General features: G+C 43.0%; 3 protein-coding genes across 3 annotated transcripts in view; 1 reads left to right on the plus strand and 2 right to left on the minus strand.

Moving 5' to 3' along the window:
• Positions 1-1,192: 1,192 nt before the first annotated feature.
• On the plus strand, positions 1,193-8,253 carry LOC133028734 (N-acylneuraminate cytidylyltransferase-like). The gene is made up of 8 exons (XM_061095746.1): positions 1,193-1,480; positions 3,664-3,806; positions 3,943-4,098; positions 4,211-4,347; positions 5,236-5,330; positions 5,625-5,796; positions 6,557-6,722; positions 7,008-8,253. Exons 1-8 carry the CDS (start codon positions 1,215-1,217, stop codon positions 7,220-7,222), a joined length of 1,350 nt encoding a protein of 449 aa, XP_060951729.1. The 5' UTR covers positions 1,193-1,214; the 3' UTR covers positions 7,223-8,253.
• Positions 8,254-10,410: 2,157 nt separating this feature from the next.
• Positions 10,411-14,959, minus strand: LOC132996177 (E3 ubiquitin-protein ligase TRIM39). The gene is made up of 14 exons (XM_061066499.1): positions 14,819-14,959; positions 14,271-14,517; positions 13,519-13,667; positions 13,322-13,426; positions 13,142-13,237; positions 12,807-13,040; positions 12,563-12,710; positions 12,333-12,380; positions 12,149-12,175; positions 12,005-12,069; positions 11,772-11,882; positions 11,258-11,376; positions 10,665-10,761; positions 10,411-10,563 (listed from the first exon to the last, which is right to left on the minus strand). Exons 1-14 carry the CDS (start codon positions 14,957-14,959, stop codon positions 10,411-10,413), a joined length of 1,740 nt encoding a protein of 579 aa, XP_060922482.1.
• Positions 14,960-18,142: 3,183 nt separating this feature from the next.
• Positions 18,143-23,049, minus strand: part of si:dkey-9k7.3 (circularly permutated Ras protein 1) — an 8,502-nt gene continuing 3,595 nt past the window's right edge. Inside the window, exons 7-18 of the mRNA XM_061065991.1 lie at positions 22,414-22,458; positions 22,230-22,319; positions 21,609-21,760; positions 21,438-21,519; positions 21,246-21,361; positions 21,081-21,165; positions 20,335-20,441; positions 20,085-20,197; positions 19,719-19,830; positions 19,201-19,341; positions 18,993-19,086; positions 18,143-18,582 (exon numbers count right to left, since the gene is read on the minus strand). Of these exons, the coding sequence (XP_060921974.1) occupies positions 18,454-18,582; positions 18,993-19,086; positions 19,201-19,341; positions 19,719-19,830; positions 20,085-20,197; positions 20,335-20,441; positions 21,081-21,165; positions 21,246-21,361; positions 21,438-21,519; positions 21,609-21,760; positions 22,230-22,319; positions 22,414-22,458 (1,266 nt within the window). The 3' untranslated portion in view covers positions 18,143-18,453. The remainder of the gene's footprint in view (positions 18,583-18,992; positions 19,087-19,200; positions 19,342-19,718; positions 19,831-20,084; positions 20,198-20,334; positions 20,442-21,080; positions 21,166-21,245; positions 21,362-21,437; positions 21,520-21,608; positions 21,761-22,229; positions 22,320-22,413; positions 22,459-23,049) is intronic.

The raw sequence follows: 23,049 nt of genomic DNA on the forward strand, positions 1-23,049 counted from the left end.
TAAAGCTACTTTCACTGGTTTTGGCCACTTGGGGGCAGCAGACGCAACAATTCAACACACGTAACACTGACCTGAAACTGTCACATCAACACAATCATCCAGGAAACTCTTCTTTATCCTCCTCTCATGTCCTCCCTCAGCCCTGCTGCTCAACACTGGAAACAACAGCTCACCTGGTGTAAGTATCCAGAAGGGGGCGCTGTTGATCAGCTAAAGAAAAGAAGGTGAGTGTGCAGCAAATTAAACCAGTTCCCTGGCTGTTCCAGTTATTAGTCATCACCGTTCACAGTTTATAGATCAGTGGTCGTCACATAAACAACATTAATACCACTGTAGTATATTTTATATTTTCTATTATCATGAGCAGAGCAGGTGAATGCTGCCCAAGTCCAACACTCTGCAGTAAATACAGTTTTGATTGATTTCCCTGCTGTTATATCGATCTGTGTCGAACCATCTGTGAAATATTAATTTGAGATGATGTAGTTAGTGGAGATCAGTCGGTCGGACGGCGTCTCTGGAATCAGCTGGCGTCACATCCATCGATAAATTCTTCATCAATGATGGAACACTTAATTATTCACCTTTTAAAGTTCATGAAGAACACTGAGCTTAGGTATTGATAATTTTTCACACTGAATTTAATAAAGATTTTACAAGATTAAATAGTGAAGGGACTTCTAATAATATCTAAGGCATCAATAAAGCTCCACAGTTTTTGTGTCGTTTTTTTTCTTCAAGTGCATCAAGATTGTTTAGTACAACAAATAAGAACCATTTATATATCCATCTATTTGTTTATTCAAGTATGTTGATATTTATATATTTATGTATATATTTATTTATTTAATATATGTATGTATATATTTATTTATTTAATATATGTATGTTTTTATTTATGCATTTATCTGCTTGTTTATTCATGTGATCCTGTTGTTTTCTGGGCTGACAGTTCGACCTCCTCGGCAGCAGGTGGCGCTGTTGACCTCAGTCATGTGGGATCAGACCCGGAAGTGTGTGAGTATGCGTAGAATGTGACGTTTGTTGTGATGACGACGCTCCTCCCTCTCTCTTTGTGGGCGGAGGCTTCCTCTGCAGCCTCTCTCTTTCTCTCTCTCCCCCCCTCTCTCTCTTTGTGGGCGTAGTCTCTTCCTCCTCCTCCCTCTCTCTCCTCTTCGTCCCTCCTCCTTCCTCACTGGACCGTTACAGTCGCAATGGCCGCCCGGAAGAGGAGCCTCCTCCAGGGCGCTAACGGGTCTCCGGACGTCCCGCTGCCGTCCTGCAAGAAGCCCACCCGGGGGGACAGCCGGGGGGACACCCGGGGGGACAGTGGGGGGGCCAGACAGAGACATGTGGCCGCGCTGGTCCTGTCCCGGGGCGGAAGCAAGGGGATCCACCTGAAGAACATCAAGACCCTGGCCGGGGTCCCGCTGCTCAGCTGGGTGCTGCGAGCCGCCGGGGACTCCGCGATGTTCCACAGGTTCGATCCCCTTTGTTATCATATTTAAAAACATCTGTATTAGACTCTTCGTTATGATCCTATTCAAAAACATCTGTATTAGACTCCTCTTTATGATCTCATGTAAAAACATCTGTATTAGACTCCTCTTTATGATCTCATGTAAAAACATCTGTATTAGACTCCTCTTTATGATCTCATGTAAAAACATCTGTATTAGACTCCTCTTTATGATCTCATGTAAAAACATCTGTATTAGACTCCTCTTTATGATCTCATGTAAAAACATCTGTATTAGACTCCTTTTTGTTATCATATTCAAAAACATATTTAATAGACTCCTCTTTATGATCATATTCAAAAACATCTGTATTAGACTCCTCTTTATGATCATATTCAAAAACATCTGTATTAGACTCTTCTTTATCAGTGGTGGGAAGTAACGAGGTAGAAATACTTTGTTTCTGTACTTAAGTAGATTTTTCACATGTCTGTACTTTACTTGAGTATTTCTTTTCCTGACGACTATTTACTTTTACTCGTTACATTTGAACAAAAATATCTGTACTTTCTAATTCTTACATTCTCAAACTGGCTCGTTACTTGAGCAGCAGAGGTTGGTTCTCTCTCTCTCTCTCTCTCTCTCTCTCATCTAGGGTTCAACATTTTTACATTATATACATTATATTCATATTGTTGTTAAAATTTTTCAGTCAGTTGAGATAAATCTTGAGGAGAAACATTTTGGTTTGTTTTGTGTCTGTATAGGCCTACTATAAAAAGCACTTTGCATTTTTAATTTTGGTACTTGTACTTTTACTTTTGATACTTAAGTACATTTCAACGCCAGATACTTTTGATACTTAAGTACTTTTAATATGAGCTACTTGAAGACTTTTACTCAAGTCATTTTCTGACAGGTGACGTATGGCTTTCAAGTACTTTATTTTTACCACTGCTCTTTATGATCCTATTCTAAAACATCTGTATTAGACTCCTCTTTGTTATCCCATCTAAAAACATCTGTATTACACTCTTCTTTATGATCCTATTCAAAAACATCTGTATTACACTCCTCTTTATGATCATATTCAAAAACATCTGTATTAGACTCTTCTTTATGATGATATTCAAAAACATCTGTATTACACTCCTCTTTATGATCCTATTCAAAAACATCTGTATTAGACTCCTCTTTGTTATCATATTCAAAAACATCTGTATTAGACTCTTCTTTATGATCATATTCAAAAACATCTGTATTAGACTCTTCTTTATGATCATATTCAAAAACATCTGTATTAGACTCCTCTTTGTTATCTCATCTAAAAACATCTGTATTAGACTCTAATATCAAACTGTAAAACCACACATCTGCAGCAGACTTCATCAAATATGATCTATAGTGTTTTTCATATGCATCTCGTTGTCATTATAGTTTTAACTTGTGTAATCCTTGTTTGTAAAAACTACTTTAGGAGTTTTTATTCAACCGAACTAGTTGTGTCTTGTTGCTGCGGTTTTTCTCCTGAAGAGGATTTCATCCCTGAGCAAGTGTGAGCACGAACATCTGGTTCTAGTTCCAATAAGAAGGAGAAAGTTGAGTTAAAGTCTGGATTCAAAACCTTATCTCTGTTTTTTAAATCATTGCTAACTCATCTGTTGTTTTGGTTTTAGAGTCTCGGTTAAAAAAAAGGAATCAAACGATTGATCTTGAGAGCTGAGCTGTTAATTATTGTATTAAAATTAAGCACTAAATGTTCTAGAGCTGGACAATGTGACCTTAACTTTTATAATATACAGATGTTCATGTTAAATACGATAAACGTCACAATATTGTTTCTTTTAAGTCAATTTTTTACTGAATTTAAAACCTAAATTACATTTCTTTTGATAACGACATCTGAGGAATCACTGCCCAAGTGTATTTTCAATATATACCTCCTTCAATATATTAGTATGAGAAATTATATAGAAAGAAAGTTTGTATTGTGATTGTACACGAGGAAGCAGGAACAAACAATGTATGTGTGTGTCGACATATTTCTATTATCTATTCGTTTTTTGAAAGAAATGAAAAGTAGAAAACAGTGTGAGACGGAGCTTTTCCTCTTTCTCAGTGTGTGTGTGTGGACGGTAGAAAACATTAAATCATTAAAAGTATTAGAAACTTGAGCTCGACTAATCAAAGTTGTCCTTCTCAGTGTGTGGGTGTCGACGGACCACGACGAGATCGAGAAAGTGGCAAAGTCCTGGGGAGCGAAGGTTCATCGCCGGAGTCCTGAAGTCTCCAGAGACTCGTCCACGTCCTTGGAAACCATCCAGGAGTTCATGAGGCAGAACCCAGGTAAACCACAAACTTCTCCAGGTCGTAAATCCACTGTATGTTTAATTAGTATCCGCCCCGGGTCTGAGCCCAGAGGTCGAGACCAAGCAGCTGTTTGAGACTCAGAACTTGTCCTCCTGGTGACTTGTCTTCACAGAGGTGGATGTGATCTGCAACATCCAGGCTACGTCCCCTTGTCTCCACCCGTTCCACGTGAAGGAGGCGCTGGAGATGATCACGCAGCAGGGCTACGACTCCGTCTTCTCCGTGGTCCGGAGACACATGTTCCGCTGGCAGGAGGTCAAGAAGGAATGTGAGTCGACGGAAAACAGCTCCCCCTACAGGACAAAGAGTAAATCCCTTATCGAACAGCCATATCGATGTTTGGTGAAGTTCTTACTGACCTTCACCCTGCTTCCCTGCAGCCGGGGAGTTGACCAAGCCGCTCAACCTGGACCCGGCCAACCGGCCTCGGCGTCAGGACTGGAACGGAGAGCTGTGTGAGAACGGCTCCTTGTATTTCACCACGAGAGACCAGATCATGAAGGACGGACTTCTCCAGGTAACCGGGCCTCACGGTTTATCCTTCAGGATTCGTTTTAGTTTAAAAGATAAGCTGTGTAGTTTATCTTATGTCTTGAAAAAGGTCTTCTAGTGTCAATATTCAGTTTGTGTATTTCAGGGTTCATACGGTCATAGAAAACCTGGAAAAGTCATGGAATTGTAAAATGTGTATTTCCAGGCTTGGAAAAGTCCTGGAAAAACAAAAAAACCCAAAAGTTTTGGAAAAGTCATGGAAATTTGTTATATTCATACTTTCATGTCGTTCATTTACGCTGAGTTTCAAATAATTCATATGCTTTTAAAGAAATTCGCTCAAAATATAAGCAGGTATACGCTCTCATAGCCTACTAACTGAGTTAGTATGAGAGCGTATGCGTAAGGTATACTGTATGCCTTGGAATTCTCATTGTTCGTTTAAATACTAATTTTGTCACTTTCACGTAAACACCGAGATTTCACAAAATGCTTGGACATGGTAATTTGGTTTAAAGTTGTTGAAAAGTTGTTGAAAAGTCATGGAAATCCATTGGTCAAAATGTGTATGAACCCTGGTTTGTACATGTTGCTACAGATGCTTTTACTTTAACATCTTTCAAATGAACTGTTTTGCATTTTGCATTTCACTTCACTTTTTATATCTTTTATCTTTTATACATTTATTATATAGATATGTTTATGTCTAAATAAATGTTACTTTGTATAAATATTAGGAAAAGTGAGTAAATAAGAGGTAAATAGTGAGTAAATATATATTGTTTTTTTATAGTTTTTCTTATGTGTGTTGTATTTATTGTACAAATTCCAGGTAGGTGTAAACCTACTTGGCAATAAATATCTTCTGATTCTGATTCTGATTCTCTTCCCCCCCGCTGCCTTGTGCCTGCAGGGCGGGAAGGTGGGCTACTACGAGATGCTGCCGGAGTACAGCGTGGACATCGACGTGGACATCGACTGGCCTGTGGCGGAGCAGCGAGTTCTCAGGTGAGAGGATCCTGAACAAACAGGGGAGGAGCGCTTTAATGATGTGAACACGTACCATGTTGTTTCTTATTGTTCTGTTGAACCAACTCCACCGACAAACCACGAAGCAGCTGTCAACATACCCGTCTTCCAACTGGAGCGGGACAAAGCCCGTATGTGTGTTATCTCGATGATGACGTCTGTAAAACCAAACAATGATCCGGCTGGTTTGTTATTGTAAGTCTTTGTCTTGTGTCCTGCGTTTGCATTCTCTGTCTCTGGTCATCCATTTCCCTCGTTTCTCTTTCCCAACAGGTATGGTTACTTTGGGCGAGTCACGCCGGAGGTGGTGAGGCTGATGTTCTGCAACGTGTCCGGGTGTTTAACCGAAGGGAGGATCTTTCTGTCGGTGTCCGGAGAGGAGATGGTGTCGATTAACACCAGAGACACCGTCGGCATCCGGATGCTCCAGAAGGAGGAAGTGGAGGTTAGCGTTTTAACATTCTGCTTAAAGAACCTTGAACTCCACCGAGGTCGCTGCAGACGATGTGGTTCTGTTGGCTTCATCAGATCCGTCAGAATGAAGAGCACCTGCAGTCCGAGGCCGGGTGGATTGTTCTCGTTGGGTTGGGGGTGTGGTGCTGCCCAGATCAGAATCAGAATCAGAATCAGAATCAGAAGGTATTTATTGCCAAGTAGGTTTACACCGACCTGGAATCTGCTCTGGTTATTGGTGCATACAATGAACATAGAAACATAAAAACACAATAAATACACCACACATAAGAAAAACAATAAAAAAACAATATATATTTACTCACTATTTACTTCTTATTTACTCACTTTTTCTAATATTTATACAAAGTAACATTTATTTAGACATAAACATATCTATATAAAAATATATACAAGATATGAAAGTGAAGGTGAGAGTGAAGTAAAAAGTGAAATGCAAAATGCAACATGCAAAACAGTGAACAGAGTCAAATTCCAATATGCAATGTAATGCAGTATAATATTATATAATATGTGTTAATTTAACACATCCTTGAGGTGTGGGGGCGGAAGAAAAGACCAAGTCAGGTGGGGGTCCCGGGCCTTGTTGATAAGGCCAAGTGAAGTATCTCAGGGTCTTGTTTGCCAGAGAAGGGAAGATGAAGTAAGAGAAGGAAAAGGAGGACTGGAGTGTTATCAGCAGTAATGCAGGTCACTCATATCCTCCCTTAAGTTCTGTCCTCCGCCCCCAGGTGGTGCTGCTGATGTCCAGCGAGGACCCCGTGACCCAGAAGCTGGTGGACCAGTTGTCCGAGAGGACCGGCTGCAAAGTCCTCCAGGTGGGAGAGGAGCCGCTGAACGATCTGAAAGTGATGGTGGAGCAGAGGAAGCTGGAGTGGAAGGACGTGGCGTACATGGGTAAACCCGTCATATCTTATTTTATAGCGTGGTTCTCTATTGAAATCCATCTCGCAGTGTTAGAGAAAGATTCCTGGATCTGTACACAAATTGAATGGGTTCTTCCTGGGCCCATTTTCCCAATTTGTTTGGCACTCCACTCACTAGTAGGAGGAGTAGGCCCCAGCACAGAGCCTGGTGGAACTCCTGTGTAGAGAGGGATGTTATTATTATTATTATATGTGTATGTAAATATCCTCTTCCTGTTTCCTCCCTCCTCATCTCCCTTCTTCCTCCTCTCCTCAGGTAACGACAAAGCAGACGTCAACTGTCTGAACCTGGCGGGTTTGAGTGCAGTACCCGGAAACGCCCCCACGGTGGCGATCAACGCTGCGAAGTACACCTGCCACGCGGCGGGGGGGATGGGGTCCGTGCGGGAGTTCGCCGAACACATTCTCCTTCAGAGAGAAAAAGCAAAGTCGAAGATGGAGCAGGATCGACTGGACTGCATCAACAAATGAGAAGTTTAAAATCACTTAGTACTGAAAGGTTCAAGTGATAAGGGTCAGTGCAGCTTAGGCACATTGAATAGAAGTAATCAAACGATACGCATGATAAGTATTAAGATAATGTATAAAATGGATATCTAATTTTAGAGTAGGAGTGACAGTTACAGAGTTCATAAAAACATTTAGGTCAAGTCTCAATGAAAACTTTCCGGCTCTTTTACGTACTTAACGTTCCAAAGTAATTTAAGTAAAACTGTGAATATTGCAACGGACTAAAAAAGATAATTCATAACTTTATTGTCGTAGTCGGAGATACTGAACTCAGATGCAATCACCAGGATCACCACATCACCAAAATCTAAAACACACTAGACTGAAAACAGAACAAAACACTAAACATGAATAAAGTTTAGGTTTGTTAGTTGTGAAAAAAGTGTAAAACAGAAAGAAAGACTTTGTAAAATGTGGATTTTCCTGAAACTTAAATTCCTCAGGTCACTGTTGGGGTTGAGTTACTAAAGATACAGCTTCTACGTATTTTAAAATAACCTGTTACTTAACGAGCTTTATGCTAGCACGCTCCTTCTGTTACCCTCTTTAAACTGGAGCTAGCTCTCTGAAGCTTGTCATATGTTACACAAACAAACACGTAAGAAGTGTTTTCCTTTTTCATATCAAAGAAGTTGTTTCACTAAAACATCCGACTTGTAAGAAAGATTTCTGATTAGTTTGTAACATCCGGAGAGAAAAATCTGATTTCTATTTAGATGAACTCGTTGGATGCTCGTCCAGCATTTGCACTTTTATCCAGTCAGTGAAATAATAATAATAATAATATATGTGCCTCTATGTTCATGTTACTTCTCCGTTGACTTCAATCTGCTCACAAGGGGCTCGGATGATGCTGTGGTTTTGCTTGTCATGTGATTCATGTGCTTCTATGTCACTCTTTCTCATTTAATGACAGAATAATTCAAGGGATTTTCCTTTTTTGTGTGAATAATTTTCAGTGAAGTTGAAAAATGAAAAAAGGATTTAAAGTCTCTGTCGTGTGTTTTTTAGTCCAGAACCGAACTCGGGAGGTAGTTTTTACATCTTGGTTTCGAACAGGACGATAAATAGGAAGCAGACATGAAGTCGCTTTGTTTAATCTGCTTAATTAGAAACGTATTAAAGAGTCAAGTTGTGGTGTGACAGGGCGTTCTCTTCTCCAGCTGAGGGTGTGGTCTTAACCTCCGTGTTGGTATAAAGCTTACACTAGATGGAGAAACCACAGTGAAGCTTTAGAGACGTCAGTGGATGCCTCTTGTCAGGAAAGCAAACAAATGTTTTCATCACCTTTACAAACCACTCCTCTCGTCTTGGGGGAGGGGCACTAATCACCCAGTAGTAAGGTCAATCTCCTAAATAGATAAACTGTATGTAAGGACGTATTAAGTGTTGGAGTATACATATGCACACTTCAAATTAAAGGTGAGAAGATACATTTCTACTATAATAATAAATACAATTTGTAGAGTGCTGTTCAAGGAAGTAAAATAAACTTTGCATAGGATTAAAAATGAATTCCTGAAATACACACCAAAGAGGAAAACAGCATTAAGGTACAGAGACAGCAGTTCTAAATCAAAATCTGTTTATTGAAGGATTTTCAATATATATAAGTGCAATGCTGAATGGACATTACAGAGACAGGAGGTAAACATGAGTACAACAATCAACACCAGTGTGTCCAGACAGACATGAATTGGGCAATATAACTTCAGGAAAAAAAAAAACACAAGGTAACAACAGAAAAAAACGAAAACAGAAAAAAAAACAGATGCAATGTAATACAGAAAAGAAAGAATATATCAAATAAAATCTTCAAATGAAAAATAATCACTGCCAATACACTACAATAATATGAGCACATTGTCACATCTAGAGCCTGCGCTAAAAATAAGCATAAGCAAAGAGTACATAGTGTTGTTAAGCTGCACCAGGTTTTCACAAAGTCTGGAATGCATTAAGAAAAGGACCCCACGCCTTCTGAAATCTCCCACTTGATTGCTAAAGCGAGTAGAGACAGCAGTTTTTAATAAATGTGGCTCATCTCACAGCTTCTGGCTCTGACATCCGACTTGTGATTAAACATCTCTGGAGGAAGTGAATTCTTTGCATTCCCTGTGAACAGTGGACGAGCAAGAAGAGACGCTGAGCTGCAGAAGAAGTGAAGCCTGAGGCCCCAAAAAACTCCAGAGCCGTTCATTTGATTTATTTGATTTCTTGCTAATGTGACAGTGGGAGTTTGAGGTCTCGAGTGTGAGAATGAGCTGAAGGAGCCGGAGAGAGGGAGGAACAGGAGGAAGGAGAAATGCACCGGGTGTTTGGAAACATGACGGAACTGATTGTTTACAGGAGGTGAAGCCGAGAAAACAGGTTGATCCACACCTGGTGATAAGAGACGTGAGATGAGGTCGAGATAAAGAGCATAGTTTAAACGCATCAGTGGATTAACGTAGGCAGACAGACAGGAAATAAAGAACAAAACAACTTTATTAACAATTTTATATTTTATAAACTCTTGTTTTTTGTGTTAAATCTTATTCACTGTCAGATACATTTAAATAGAGTGAAACAAATAGTACTTTGTGTATATTTCCAGGTGAAATGTAGTGGAGTAGAAGGAGAAAGTTTAAGAAATTAAAAGGAATTTTAGCTGACACATCTGCCCCCTGGTGTTCAACCTACTGAAGTGAAGCAGAGAGATTTAGGAGGAATATGAATTTTACACTGGAGAAAAAAAACATATTTTACACAGAAATAAACCTTTATTAGATTGATGTAATGTTATAAATCTTGCTAATGCATTGTCTATACAGTTCATACTATAGTTTGTGTTTATGTATGGGGACATTTCACATTGTTTCTACAGCCTTTATGCTGAGCTAAGCTAAACTGGCTTTTAATGTTAAATCTGGAAACGAGCAAATTATCTGCAATTTTTTCCTCTGAGGCTCAAATCCACAGAAATAACATTTGAATACAAACATGCAGATATTTGGAGGATTAGATTATTTTATCAGATAATTTAAAACACATCCAGATGTTAAACCTGAGTTCACAGTGAGACTACAACATCTGCCGGAATGAAAATGTTCCTGCAGGGAAACTTCAGTGCAGAGGCCGTGAAGAAGAAGAACAGATAATCCTTCCTGTCACTCCGTGGCGTTCACTGGCGTGAGGACCAGCGGCGCCTCGTTCTTCCCGGATTTGTTTGTGCACGGGCTGAAGAACGGGAGGATGCATTCGGTGAAAGGGTCACTGAAGGTGTAGATGTGGATCTTAGCATCAACGTTGTAGAACGACACCTGCACGGCCGAGAAGGAGAAAGAGAGAGAGAGAGGAGTTATAGATAAAGAGAGTATAGTGTTATTATAAGTTCTACAAATAAATGTTTCCCATAGTGCACCTGTCCTTTCTCAAAGTCCACAAAGACACCGATCTTCTGAGGCCGGAGGGTCAGGCACACGTCTGTGGAGGGTTCGGTGCGAAAGGCGTATTTGTTCCTGAGGAGAGAAAGTAAAGAAAAGTTAGATAAGATAAATTGAATAAAAGGAAGAGTAAAGCAGAGGAAATCAGAGTATTTCTATTACCATGTTTAATTCTATATTATGTCTTTTTATATTTTTCAACAATAGTTAATATCCAATCGGCTGCATATGCAATTTTTTTTTAAAATTTCATGATAAAGACAGTTCTCAACATCACTTGGTGACGTCCAGGTTCCATTTCCTGTTTTATTTTGTCAGCATTTCCTGGCACACCTGTGACCTGATCAGTTTCCTGCCCCTGCATTTCTAACCAGTAAACCCCACCACTCAGTCCCAGTGTTGTGTCCTCATTCTTCTTCTTCTTCATGTGTGACCTCCGCTACTGTTTCTGTTTGTGATCTTCTTTCCTGGACGACAAACTGAACTGTGGGTAAATATTCCACCGTTCATCTCCTCCTTTGCTCTCCACTGGTTTCCTGGTTAAACCAACCGGTGACTGATGGGGACTCACTTGTTTCTGAGGCTGAGGAACCAGTATCCGTTCTCCGGGGTCACGTCGATCTTCCCCTTCTTGCTGATGGATTTTCTGGCCACGCCCAGATCCCAGTCCGTCTTCCCCCCCACCTCTACCTGCGAGCAACATATTTACATCATCAAGCGTGTCATTTAAATCTGATCTTAAATGTTAAGTGGTTCTGAAAAAACAAAAGCTCTGTGACCTTTGATCTTCGACCACTGAAATCTCATCAGTTTATCTTTGAGTCTAAGCGACAACTGAAAGGAGGATTTGAGATTCATGCTCAAAGACCTCTGTGACCTTTGACCTTTAACCGCCCGAACCTAATCAGTTCATCTGTGAGTGTAAATGAACATTTGTGCCAAATTTGAGGAAATTCCCTCGAGGCGTCCGAGAGATATCGTGTTCAAATGAAAAGTATGGCCAGAGAACATAACACCTCCGGCCACTAGGTGTCGCCGGAGCAGAGGCTTGGAAACACTCATTTCCTGATCAGAGCTGGTCTCACCTCCCAGTAGTGTCTCCCGGAGGAGATGACCTCGCTCCCCAGGACACACACCACCCTGTCGAACCTCTCCGGGTGGTCCGGGAGCAGCCGGTGCCGCTCGCCACATCTCACCTGCAGAGCGACTTCATTACAAACCGACACACACACCTTACAAACCGACACACAACTCCCTTCAAACACCAGCGCACAACTTTCAATCATCACGTGTTGCAAAGATCTAACGAGCGTCTCACACTCTTCATGTCGTCGCTCACGATCAGTCGTGGATGAGCGGTGTCTCCGTCCAGAGTCACGTCCACTGAGGACAAGGGAAAAGTGCTGAGTCACACTTTCAGTCACGACATGACGTGAGTTGAGTTTGTGAGAATGAAACTTACGTGCGTACTCCTGCACCCGCCTCATTCCTGCAGGAACACACACCACGTTTCACATGGTTAAAGATACGTTCTATAGATGAACACCGTTAATTGATTTAAGGTGGAATCCTCACGTTAGAGTCAAGTGTGTGTGTAATCGGTTTAAGGTGGGATAGTGTGTGTCTGAGATGTGAGTCTCACTCACGTGGCTGCGCTCGGACGGGACTGGGCTCCAGCGCCGAGGAGGGAAAACCTGGACAGGAACAATATTAGAAATCAAAAGTAATCTCAAAGAAGTTTGAGAGAAAAGTTTTAATCTGTGTCATTCCAGGTTTGCTTTGTTGTGTTTGTGTATTTGAGGCTTTAGAGAAGAAGCTGAGGTTCATGAGCTCAAGTCTCCGGTTTGGAATCCGTCCCTGTGTTTCACTCACGGACCTTTCTCTGAGATGTTCCTCAGCTCCTCCTGGAACTTCTCCAGCAGAGCGACCAGCGACCTGTAGATGGTCCCTGATCCCAGGTCAGAGGTCACGGACACCCCCGACCAGTTCTTGGTGGGAGGAGGAGTGGAGAGAAGGTGGAACGTCTGGGAATATAGATAATATCTCCGATCATCACTCGCCGATTCCTCACGTTTTTACCTGTTTCGTCATCAGATTCAAATGTCAAACTTCTCACCGACCTTGACGCCGTGACTGGGGTCGTCGGACTGGGCGAGCGCGGCCAGGGCGCTCTCTCTCCTCCGCAGCTCCTGGACCTCCATCTCCAGCTGTCGGATCATGGCGTCGGCCTGGTGCTCGGCCGCCCGCCGGCTCATCTCCATCACCTCCATCAGCTGCGCCTGCGAGCGCTCGATGGCCGACACCAGGGCGGAGAAGAGGCCGACGCTGCCGGCCGTCTCCCGCTCCACCGCCAGCTGGGAGGAGCCAAACCAGGGAGAGGTTTAACCACCAGAACAGAAGGAACTATTCAATGTGATTATGATTCTGGATCAGATTAACAGAGCGTGTGTCTCACCTCCAGTTCACTCACTGACGTTCTGATCTCTTCAATCTTCCTGATTCTCTCTCTGATCATCTCCTGGATCTCCTGCGACGACGCACTGAGCTGCGACTGCACACATGTCATTAGTGTTATATTAATAACCAACCTCTCTCTCCCCTCCTCCCCCTCCCTCTCTCTCTCTCTCTCTCCTACCCTGGTTTCCGTCCACTCGTCCTCCACAGACACCGTCTCGTGACCCTGATGCTGCTCGGCGTCGCAGTCGGGACAGACGCACACGCGGTCGGTCCGACAGTAAACCTGAAGTCCAGGACTCAAAATCTTAAAATCCAGATCAACAAAAAAGTACGAGTCTTGTTCAAGCTCGATCAGAAAGAACCACGTGGTCGTACCGTGACGCCGCGGCTGTGGATCCCGCAGACGGCGGCGCTCTGGCTGCTCGCCGCCCCGCTCATGGTGAAGCGTCGGCGGGTGCTGGGGGGGCCGAGCGGCGGGGGGGGCGGCGCCGAGGAGGCCAGCGGCTGATGGGTGGGGTCGTTTTCTGAGGGGTACAAGGGTCGAGAGGAGAAATCAAGCTGAAGTGATGAACAGAAACACTCTCTCACAAAGATTTATCTGCTGTGGACTTGTGCTGTTTGTGACCTGTACTGCCGCCGGCCACCAGGGGGCAATCAAGATGCTTTGGCTTCACTTTCCTCTGTGTGTGAATGTACAAAATAACTCAACAAAGCACAGACGGACTTGCACCAAACTTGTTGAGAATAGAATTTGGTAGTTTGTCTCCAGACGATCAACTTTTGGAGCTGATTGGTCAAAGATCGGATCGAATAACTGCAGAGCTACATGACCTTCCCATGCCCCCCCCCCCACTGTTCTCTGTGTTACACACGTGTGCATGTAAAGATTGCTGCTGTGCAACATATCTGTGTGAGGTCATGTGACACCGCGGCTGACAGGAGATCGTCTGTCACAGCTGCTGCTCCTCACCTGAATGCACCACCTGTTCCCCTGGTTCACGTTCTCCAGCTTTGTGGATATTGAGAATATTAATGTTGATGTAAATGTATCTGACTGATTCATGACACTTATAGAAAATGTCAATTCTGCCTCTGTGTCCTGATGTGACCTAATGTCTCCGTCTTACCCGGTGACCGAGTCTCACACGTCGGCGTCTCTGCCGGCGCTCGAGGAAACTTCTTCTTCAGTTCATCCAGTAAATAATCGGGTATGTTTCCGTCTCCTCTTCCTCCTCTCTTCTTCTCCGTCTCCACTCCTCCTCCTCCTCCTCCCTTCATGTATCTGAACTGCTCGGTGATCTCCCGCAGCGTCCGGTTGATCTGCAGGTCCGGACGCTTCGGGAAGGTTCTCTTACACAGAGGACACTGGCAAACCTGAGAGAGGAGAGGAAGAGGAGAGGATGAGGAAGAGGAGAGAGGTGGAGAGGGTTTTTATTACATTTTATTATACATCACATTTACACTGAGGGTTAAATGAGGATTTATATACATTTATAATGTAAAGAGTGCACATGAGAGACACAAAGAAAAATATGTGAAAAAGGGAGGCAGGCGAGTGAAAGAAAAGTGTTTGTTTAAACTGAGGGAATGGAGGAAGAAAAGATGGATAAAAAGGAAGAAGGAAACAAGGGGACCCAGAGAAGGAAGGAAGGAAAGTGAAAAGATGGACACGCACCTTGCATCCATCCCAGTATGTGCTGATGCAGCTCATACAGAAGCTGTGTCCGCACGGCGTGGACGAAGGGCTGGAGAACACGTCCAGGCAGATGGAGCACAGGAACTGCTCGTCCGACAGGAAGCTGCCATATAAAGACATCCTGTAGGGGGAGAATCCACAGGACCTCAGTATTTACAGGTTTGTTATCGCAGCTGAAAATGTCTAAACCCGTTTAAATCTGCTGGATCCAGGGTAACATTTGGATCTGCACCAAATTACACACACGCATAGATACCAGTCCCCTAAATATGCAGGTTTTAAAAAATGATCTCCTATCTGGATCCGGCCTGAAGTTGAACGGATTCTTTCCCCAACACGCGTCTCATCCTTCCACCAACTTTATTCATAATCCTGCTCACAAGGTGGAGGTGGAAACATAACCTCCGTGGCTCGTATCTCTGCTCTCGTCACAGATCAGATTAGGACGGTCGGAACATTTGAGGAATGAAGAGCGTAGACATTCTGCTGTGGCTCATCACGTACGCTTTCAAGTGCAAGTGTTTTAACAATCTTAAAAAGGGTTAGGTGATTTTTTGAATAAAAAGTCACACGTGTTCATTTAATTATACAATTGTTTCAATCTTTGTAGATAACTGAATAAACCACGAGCGCCCTGAACACGGCGTCCGCTAAGTGTTTGCAGGTAAGAGATCAAACAAAGTGTTATCATTAAAATAAACAATCATAATCATTTAACATTTTCTATCATTTCTTCGCTTCTCCTTAGATTTTAAATATGAAATAAGATCTAAGAAGCTGATACCTGTGCAGCTGATGATGATGATGATGATGAAGATCGTCGTTGGTGTTTCAGTGTTTTCAGGTGAATCCAAAAAGCTCCTTTTTTTTCTTTTTATCTTCTCAATATTGTGTCTTGATCTTTAGAATCGAACTCTCACTTATGAAGCGTGTCTGCTTCTCAGGTTGTGATATATAGGTGTGTGTCTGTGTCTGTGTGTGTGTGTGTGCCTGTGAGGGTTGTGAGTTTCCAATCAAAAGTCACTCCACGCCCACTCACCTGTGTCACAGTTTGTCGGTGCTGCAGGACGGGTTGAGGTGGAGGAACGACACACACACACTCACAAAGTAGGTCAAAGGTCCACGTCTCTATATCTGTCACATATATGCTCAACTTTCCTCCAATTGGGTCGAATAGAGTTTCATGGGATCAACGTGCAAATCTGTTTAGAAGAAATAAAAGCTAGATTCAAATTTTTACTTTTTCAAGACCAATGCGCATTTTACTGAAGCTGATACTTTCTTTGAATGTGTGTTATATAAACTTCTGTGCAGCAAGAGTCAAGCTAGCTGCCGCGACACGCTTTTAGCTACTCACGCACAAAGTTCTTTTGTTTATTGATAAGTGTCCTTAGTTAATTCATCACAATCTGCAGTTTAAGGACAATTCCGACTAAAATTAGCTCTTTATCGTCTCCACCATCTGTGAAAAATGTGTTTTCGCCTTCTGCTTCATTCCCTTTCAACTCGTGCTCGTTGTGTGCGTTTTTGTGTGTCTGTTGTGTTCAGCGTCCTTGTTTCTAATTCCTTCCGACCAGCGAAGCGCTACGGCCAGAACGAGAGATAAGCCGAGCTCTGACATTGTGTACCCAAACAGGAAGTTGTTACGAAACATCTCCAACCAAGTTGTTGTTGACGAAGGCTAATTCTGTGGTTGCCTCTAAAAATGTCGGGTTGTAGAAAACGTTACACAACCAATGATGCAATCAAGTGTTTGTTGACGAAGGCTAATTCTGTGGTTGCCTCTAAAATGTCGGATTGTAGAAAACGTTACACAACCAATGATGCAATCAAGTGTTTGTTGACGGAGGCTAATTCTGTGGTTGCCTCTAAAATGTCGGGTTGTAGAAAACGTTACACAACCAATGATGCAATCAAGTTGTTGTTGACGGAGGCTTATTCTGTGGTTGCCTCTAAAATGTCGGGTTGTAGAAAACGTTACACAACCAATGCACTCTTCAAATGTCCCGGTTGTTTTTCAAATGTTTACTCAGTTTAGGAAGAAGTAGTTTTATCGTGCTTTAGCTCGTAAGAGAGTTTTAAATCCATCCATCCGTTATATAGCTGTCGCCCGTAATCCTCTGTAGGTCCCGGTTGGCTCCAGCCGATCCCGGCTCTGAATCATTTAAGAAAAATTTGAGGAGAATTGAACTGAGTCTGTTGGCATCACATCTCTTAAACCTGTCAATCATTACAATACAGATTGTGCTTTCATGCTTTATTTCCGGTTATAGTATTGTCTTGTAGTCATGATACTTTTGACAGTATTGTTGTGCAATAATGGTTATACAATAAAATGGTGTGCCTTTAGGCATTCAATAAATTTGGTTATCAAAATAAAATATAAAACATATATATTTAAAATATTAATAGTAAATCATAAATTTGTTGGTTAAAGTTACCTCAGGGCACCACCCTTCAAAGAAGGGAAAAGAGAGCCAATTTTTTGATTAAGATCAGTCTCATTTAGATGTGACTGGCTGACCAGGGTTCATACCTTCTTCAGCATGCTTTCATTAACTTTCATTTAACTTTTAAACACAATATCACCACATATATCAAACTTATAAACACCACACAGAATCAAATAAGCAGTCTTGCTTAGTCTAGTATAATTATTAAGCCCAGAATGTTACCAGTCCTTAGAAAGGGAGAAAAGTTGCTGTGCAGTTTGTCGTTCGTCCTGCCGGTTGTGTGAAGTCTTCTGGCTTTGTTGTAAGGTTCCTGATCCCGTGGTTCTGTGGAGCTGTGATGCTCTTGCTTGTTGAATCTTACCTACAGGACATCGAGTCGCTGCTAGGAGTTTGTAGAGCTTGATTTGAGAGGCGGTTTCCTTGAGAAGATGAGCTGGAAGCTGCAGCTCTGCGTTCCTCTCGTTGGATGCGAAGGAAGAAATTATCCTGGGATAGGATGAAGCGCACAAACACACACACACAGGCACACACACTGCTTTGTGTTTGCTGTTTGCCATCTCGTTTTTACCCCTTTACCTCTTTACAGTTGCTACAACAATTTTTAAATTAGAGGAACTAAGGGATCGACAGGAGCTGCTGGGTTGTGTCTGTAGTTCTTGTGTCTTTAATTAGAGGAAACTAAATTGATGCTTCCAACTCGCCCTTATACTGGCGAGGGAGACGCTTTTCTTCATAAACAAATGCAAATAAAAGCTTCAAGCAATGAAACAAGTTGTTGTGTGTATCTGTGTTCAATCTGCTGTTGGTAGAAGTATAGAAATCTGGGGAAAACATCACAAAAGCAGGAAGATTTAACACGATGAGTTAAGTCTTTAATTTCACGTGAAACAAATAGAATTGTTCCTGGAAAACAGAAAACCATTTAAATATAACACAGGCTGATTTCTCATGTGACTCCAGAGGGAAATCGAACTCCCTTTCGTTCCTGTTATCGATTCCACGAACATCCAGCGCTGATGCTTTCATCTGTAACCTGTAGATCTGTAACTTCAAGAGATTTTGTAACTTTGTATTCAGCGAAAAATGAGTCGTCGAGGTTTTCAATCACAAAAACGTTTTCAATCGAATAGTTTTCAGTTCGGTTCTGGTCCGCTGACGCTTTCACTTCCTCCTCATGAAGGTCTTCTTCTTCTTCGCGGGCTTCGGCGGGGTCTGAGCTGTGTTGCTGCTGTAGATGCTGGTCGCTCTCTTCATCTGGTACACGAGCTCGGCTGCTTCGTCCGAGAGCGTCTGCAACAAAAAAAAAACTGTTCACGCGTGACGAATAACACGTTGTTTTAAATCTGAGAGGAAAGATAAACTCATTCTTGAAATATTTATTAATAGTTTTATCTACGGACAGATAAACTCATTCTTGAAACTATAATTTGTTAAATATTGTTCAACTAAAGACAATAGCCAGCTAGCGTAGCTTAGCATTAGGACTGGAAACATCTGGGGCAAACAGCTGTTTTATCCCGATGTTCCCCATGTTTCACGTGTTGACCCTGAGCGACACTGACCAGCTGCTGACTGTTGCTCCAAATGAACATATTTTAAAGTTTTTTTAGAGATTTTTAAACACGATCATCTATAAATCTTCCCTTTATGGAATGGAAACCTGGAATCTGAAATGCGAATCATGTGACTTCATTGTTTACGTGGGACTCAGCCGTGATGTCGTCACAGATCGTCGTCATGGTGTCCATCCAGTTGCCGTAGATCCTCTCCTGCGTCGCCATCGGCCTTTGCTCACTGCAGGGCGGAAAGAGAAACACAACATCAACACACAGACAGACACACAAACATGTCATATGAACGATGATAACCTGTGTGGAGGGAGTTAGCTCCGAGGTCCGACCCTGGTACCTGATCTGAGTCAGCAGGTCTTGCTGAGCTTTCAGCTGCTTCTGTGCGTCCTGCACCCGACCCTCCATGGTCAAACTGGCACAGAGCTGAGCGCCGTGCACGCCGAGCACCGACATGTTGAAACTCCCGGCACCAACCCGACTTCAGGCCGACAGGAGACCAGATGAAGACAGAGGAAATAATCGAAATGATGGAAATTAATAAAAGAGCCGATTACAGCAGATCACAAACTTGATGCTTAAGTTCCAAACGTAGATTTTATAATATCAATCGATTATAATTCAAATATTACAACTTTCCTCTCAATAAGGACTTTATACTCGTAATGTTAAAAATTTAGTCTTATAATATTACGACATTAATCTCAAAATGACACTTTTTCTCTAGTTCACCTTTGTTTGAGCTTTTACAAAATATCGTGCAGCTGCATCCATACTTCTGTTTTATTTTGAAAACACATGAAAGCAGATACTTATAGATCATATTACTGATATGGACTTTAAACTCTGGTTCTTCACCTGCAGGAGGTCACAGGTCGTCGCTCGGTTATGATGCGAGTGACTCGTTGTTGGTCTCTGGTCTTGAAGCTCAGCTGGAGTTGGAAAGGTAGAGAGTCCCTCTGGAGGAAGACTGACACACACACACACACAAATACAAACACACAATATCTTTTAATAACAGCTCGTTTTACACCTTTACCCACTTTTTATTCCACAGTTTATCTTCTTCAGTTTGAATTGATCGCAGGCTGCTCCACAGAACAAACCCTCTGGACGTGTCGTCTCTGTGGAATCGCTGCCAGCTCACAATCCCGTCGTGTAAACAGACGTAACACACTTTCAGTAAATGCAGATTGTGTTTGTGGAGCTTATCAGCGGCCTCACCCTCCGAGAACTCTGGTTTGACCGCGAACTGGAAGGTGATCTGCAGCCCAGTGGTCACGTTCCCGATCTCTCTCACCAGCTTGTGGTCGCTTTCATCCTCGTCGGGGAAATAACTGGAGAGAGAGAGAGAAGTAGAAACCTCAAGTCTTCATGCAGATGAAGAGGAAACAGATGAATGGATGGACGTGAAAAGGAAATTAATTTGTGTTTGGTTTTGTTCAGTGTAACTTCAGTGTCAGTCACCACCCACATTCCATCACAAGCGACCAGTGTGGCTGTGACTCCCGTTGCTAGGACGTTGTCCATGGAGGCTGACTGGATCTCCGTTGCTATGGTACCGATAGACACGATGTTCACCTGTGCAGGAGAGGAAGTTTGTTTTAAATTGAGTCTTTGCAAGTGGATGTTTGTTAGTGGACGAACCGTAACTTTTAAAATGTCTCTTAAATCATTAGAACACCCAGAAGCATCAGTGTGTTGGTTTGTGTTGGTGCAGCCGGACTCCTTGTTTACAGATCATGATCACGCCCTCTGGTTTGTTTACTCACTGCGTGTTGTTGTTGTTGTTGTTATAGCAACTTTACACCATTTCCTGATGGTTTGCTGACTGGTAGCAGGGAGACGAGTTGCTTTCCTCCTGCACCAACTGGTTCAGGGGATAAAACCACGGTGCTATAGCAGCGATTATAGCGACTAATGTCTCTGCTTGCAATGACGGCCTCAACAGAGGGATCCTGTAATACTTGTGGCTCTAGGGGGCGCTGTTGCTACTGCCCAGCTAAAGTTACACAGCGTTGCTTTAACTACAACCAGTGCTTTAGGTCCAGTAATGGATAAAGCTTGTTTCTTAGTGCAATTTGTACTGCATGAGCATGTTCTGTATGTGCTGGTACAGTATGTATATGTACAGTTTGTATATGTACTACACAAGCATGTACTCTATGTATATGTACTATATGTATATGTACTATACGTATATGTACAGTATGTGCTCACCCTTCCTCCTGTCGTGTCTGCCAGTCTCCCGACATCGGCCAAGCGACAGTCGGTCCCTTCAAAGCTCATCACTGATATTATGACTCTTGCAGATGAACAGAAAGAAACAATGATTTACTTTCTTTATTTATAGGATTTTAATAGACTCCATGTGAATGTCCTCACCCGCTGTCCACAGCCTGCACCGCCAGCTGTCTGTAGAAATGTGGCGTCAGCGGAGAAGACGTTTGCTCCATCTCCCCGAGTCCGATGTTGGCTCGGCCGTCGGTGCATAAAATCACCTGCAACGATCGGCAGCGTCATGGTAACGACTGTGACGTCACACTTTTCTTATTAAAGGCCTGGAGACCTGCTCACCTTTGACCCGGGGTGCCTTGACGCCATGGCAACCGAGGCTAGCGCTGCCGGGCCGAGACACGTGGCTCCGTGTTCCCTGAGGCTGGATTACACACGTGAGTATTAACAGGGATCACAGACATGAAGCACAGCGATCGGGATGAGAAACACAAACACAGCGTGGACACTGACTCTTTAACTCTTTGCACCAGCTCTCGGTAGGTTTCAGCGATGCAGTGCGGGACGCTGTAGGCCGCACCCTGCTCCCATATATGGTCGTAGTCCACCAACGCCCAGTCCCTGAGAGTGAGAGGAACACTGGTGCCATCACCGTAGATCACGGCCTGGTCACAGAGTCATGAAGAGTTAGAATTAGAAGTCACCTTTCATTTGTGTTTCCAATAAAAAGAGCATAAAACCAGTTAAAATATATATGATAAAACTATAAGGGGAATTAGAATTAAATATAAAGAGCCGGTTAAGATTGGACACGATAAAACATCAGTTAAAACATTTATCTCCCTTCATAAGAAACCATCTGTTGGTTCTTTCTTCTTTTAAATAGTTTGTATATTTTGCTTTTATTTATTGTTTGAGTTATTTGTTTGTGTTGTTGTGATTTCTCTTATTTCTCTTCCGTCATGTGAACCTTCGTGACTCAGCCAATGGAATAATTACATCACCGTTATTCACTATACTAAATTATATCAACGACTATATATAAATATATAAAATGCTGCATAAAAGAACAATGATTTAATTACATTTGCTAATTTAACTTAATTTTAAAATGGAGAAGTTTTATTTTCCTGCCTCATCACTGAAAGTCACCAGGGCCACTCTCCTTCGTGGGGAATCCTGCAGCATGGACGACAGCGCCCTCTGGAGGGCATCCTGGATTCCCTGTGACGACACAAGAGAAAGAGATTAATCTTTTCTTACATGTTTTAAACTTCAACATGTGATCAACATGAACAACTTCCTGCAGGACTCTCACCTCCAACCTGGACACGTACGCTGGGAGAGCAGAGCTCGATGGGACCTGAGGGGAAGAGGAAGAGGAAGAGGAAGAGGAAGAGGAAGAGGAAGAGGAAGAGGAAGAGGAAGAGGAAGAGGAAGAGGAAGAGGAAGAGGAAGAGGGGAGAGGGAGAGGGAGAGGGAGAGGGAGAGGGAGAGGGAGAGGGAGAGGGAGAGGGAGAGGAAGAGGAAGAGGGAGAGGAAGAGGAAGAGGAAGAGGAAGAGGAAGAGGGAGAGGGAGAGGGAGAGGGAGAGGAAGAGGAAGAGGGAGAGGGAGAGGGAGAGGGAGAGGAAGAGGAAGAGGAGGAGGGAGAGGGAGAGGGAGAGGGAGAGGGAGAGGGAGAGGAAAAGGGAGCGGAAGAGGAAGAGGAAGAGGAAGAGGAAGAGGAAGAGGAAGAGGAAGAGGAAGAGGAAGAGGAAGAGGAAGAGGGAGAGGGAGAGGGAGAGGGAGAGGGAGAGGGAGAGGAAGAGGAAGAGGAAGAGGAAGAGGGAGAGGGAGAGGGAGAGGAAGAGGAAGAGGAAGAGGGAGAGGGAGAGGGAGAGGGAGAGGAAGAGGGAGAGGGAGAGGAAGAGGAAGAGGAAGAGGAAGAGGAAGAGGAAGAGGAAGAGGAAGAGG

This window comes from Limanda limanda, chromosome 22, assembly GCF_963576545.1.
Source record: "Limanda limanda chromosome 22, fLimLim1.1, whole genome shotgun sequence".
NCBI classification, from domain to species: Eukaryota; Metazoa; Chordata; class Actinopteri; order Pleuronectiformes; family Pleuronectidae; genus Limanda; species Limanda limanda.

Bases quoted from the DNA above. Each gene is read 5' to 3' on its own strand.
- LOC132996177 (XM_061066499.1), bottom strand. From the start codon at position 14,959: ATGTCTTTATATGGCAGCTTCCTGTCGGACGAGCAGTTCCTGTGCTCC. The intron at 12,381-12,562 runs GTCCGTGAGTGA...GTTCCTGTCCAG, and splicing joins GAGGAACATCTCAGAGAAAG to GTTTTCCCTCCTCGGCGCTG. The intron at 11,377-11,771 runs GTGAGACCAGCT...TGTTGCTCGCAG, and splicing joins CCGGGAGACACTACTGGGAG to GTAGAGGTGGGGGGGAAGAC.
- LOC133028734 (XM_061095746.1), top strand. From the start codon at position 1,215: ATGGCCGCCCGGAAGAGGAGCCTCCTCCAGGGCGCTAACGGGTCTCCG. The intron at 4,099-4,210 runs GTGAGTCGACGG...GCTTCCCTGCAG, and splicing joins GCAGGAGGTCAAGAAGGAAT to CCGGGGAGTTGACCAAGCCG. The intron at 6,723-7,007 runs GTAAACCCGTCA...TCCTCTCCTCAG, and splicing joins GAAGGACGTGGCGTACATGG to GTAACGACAAAGCAGACGTC.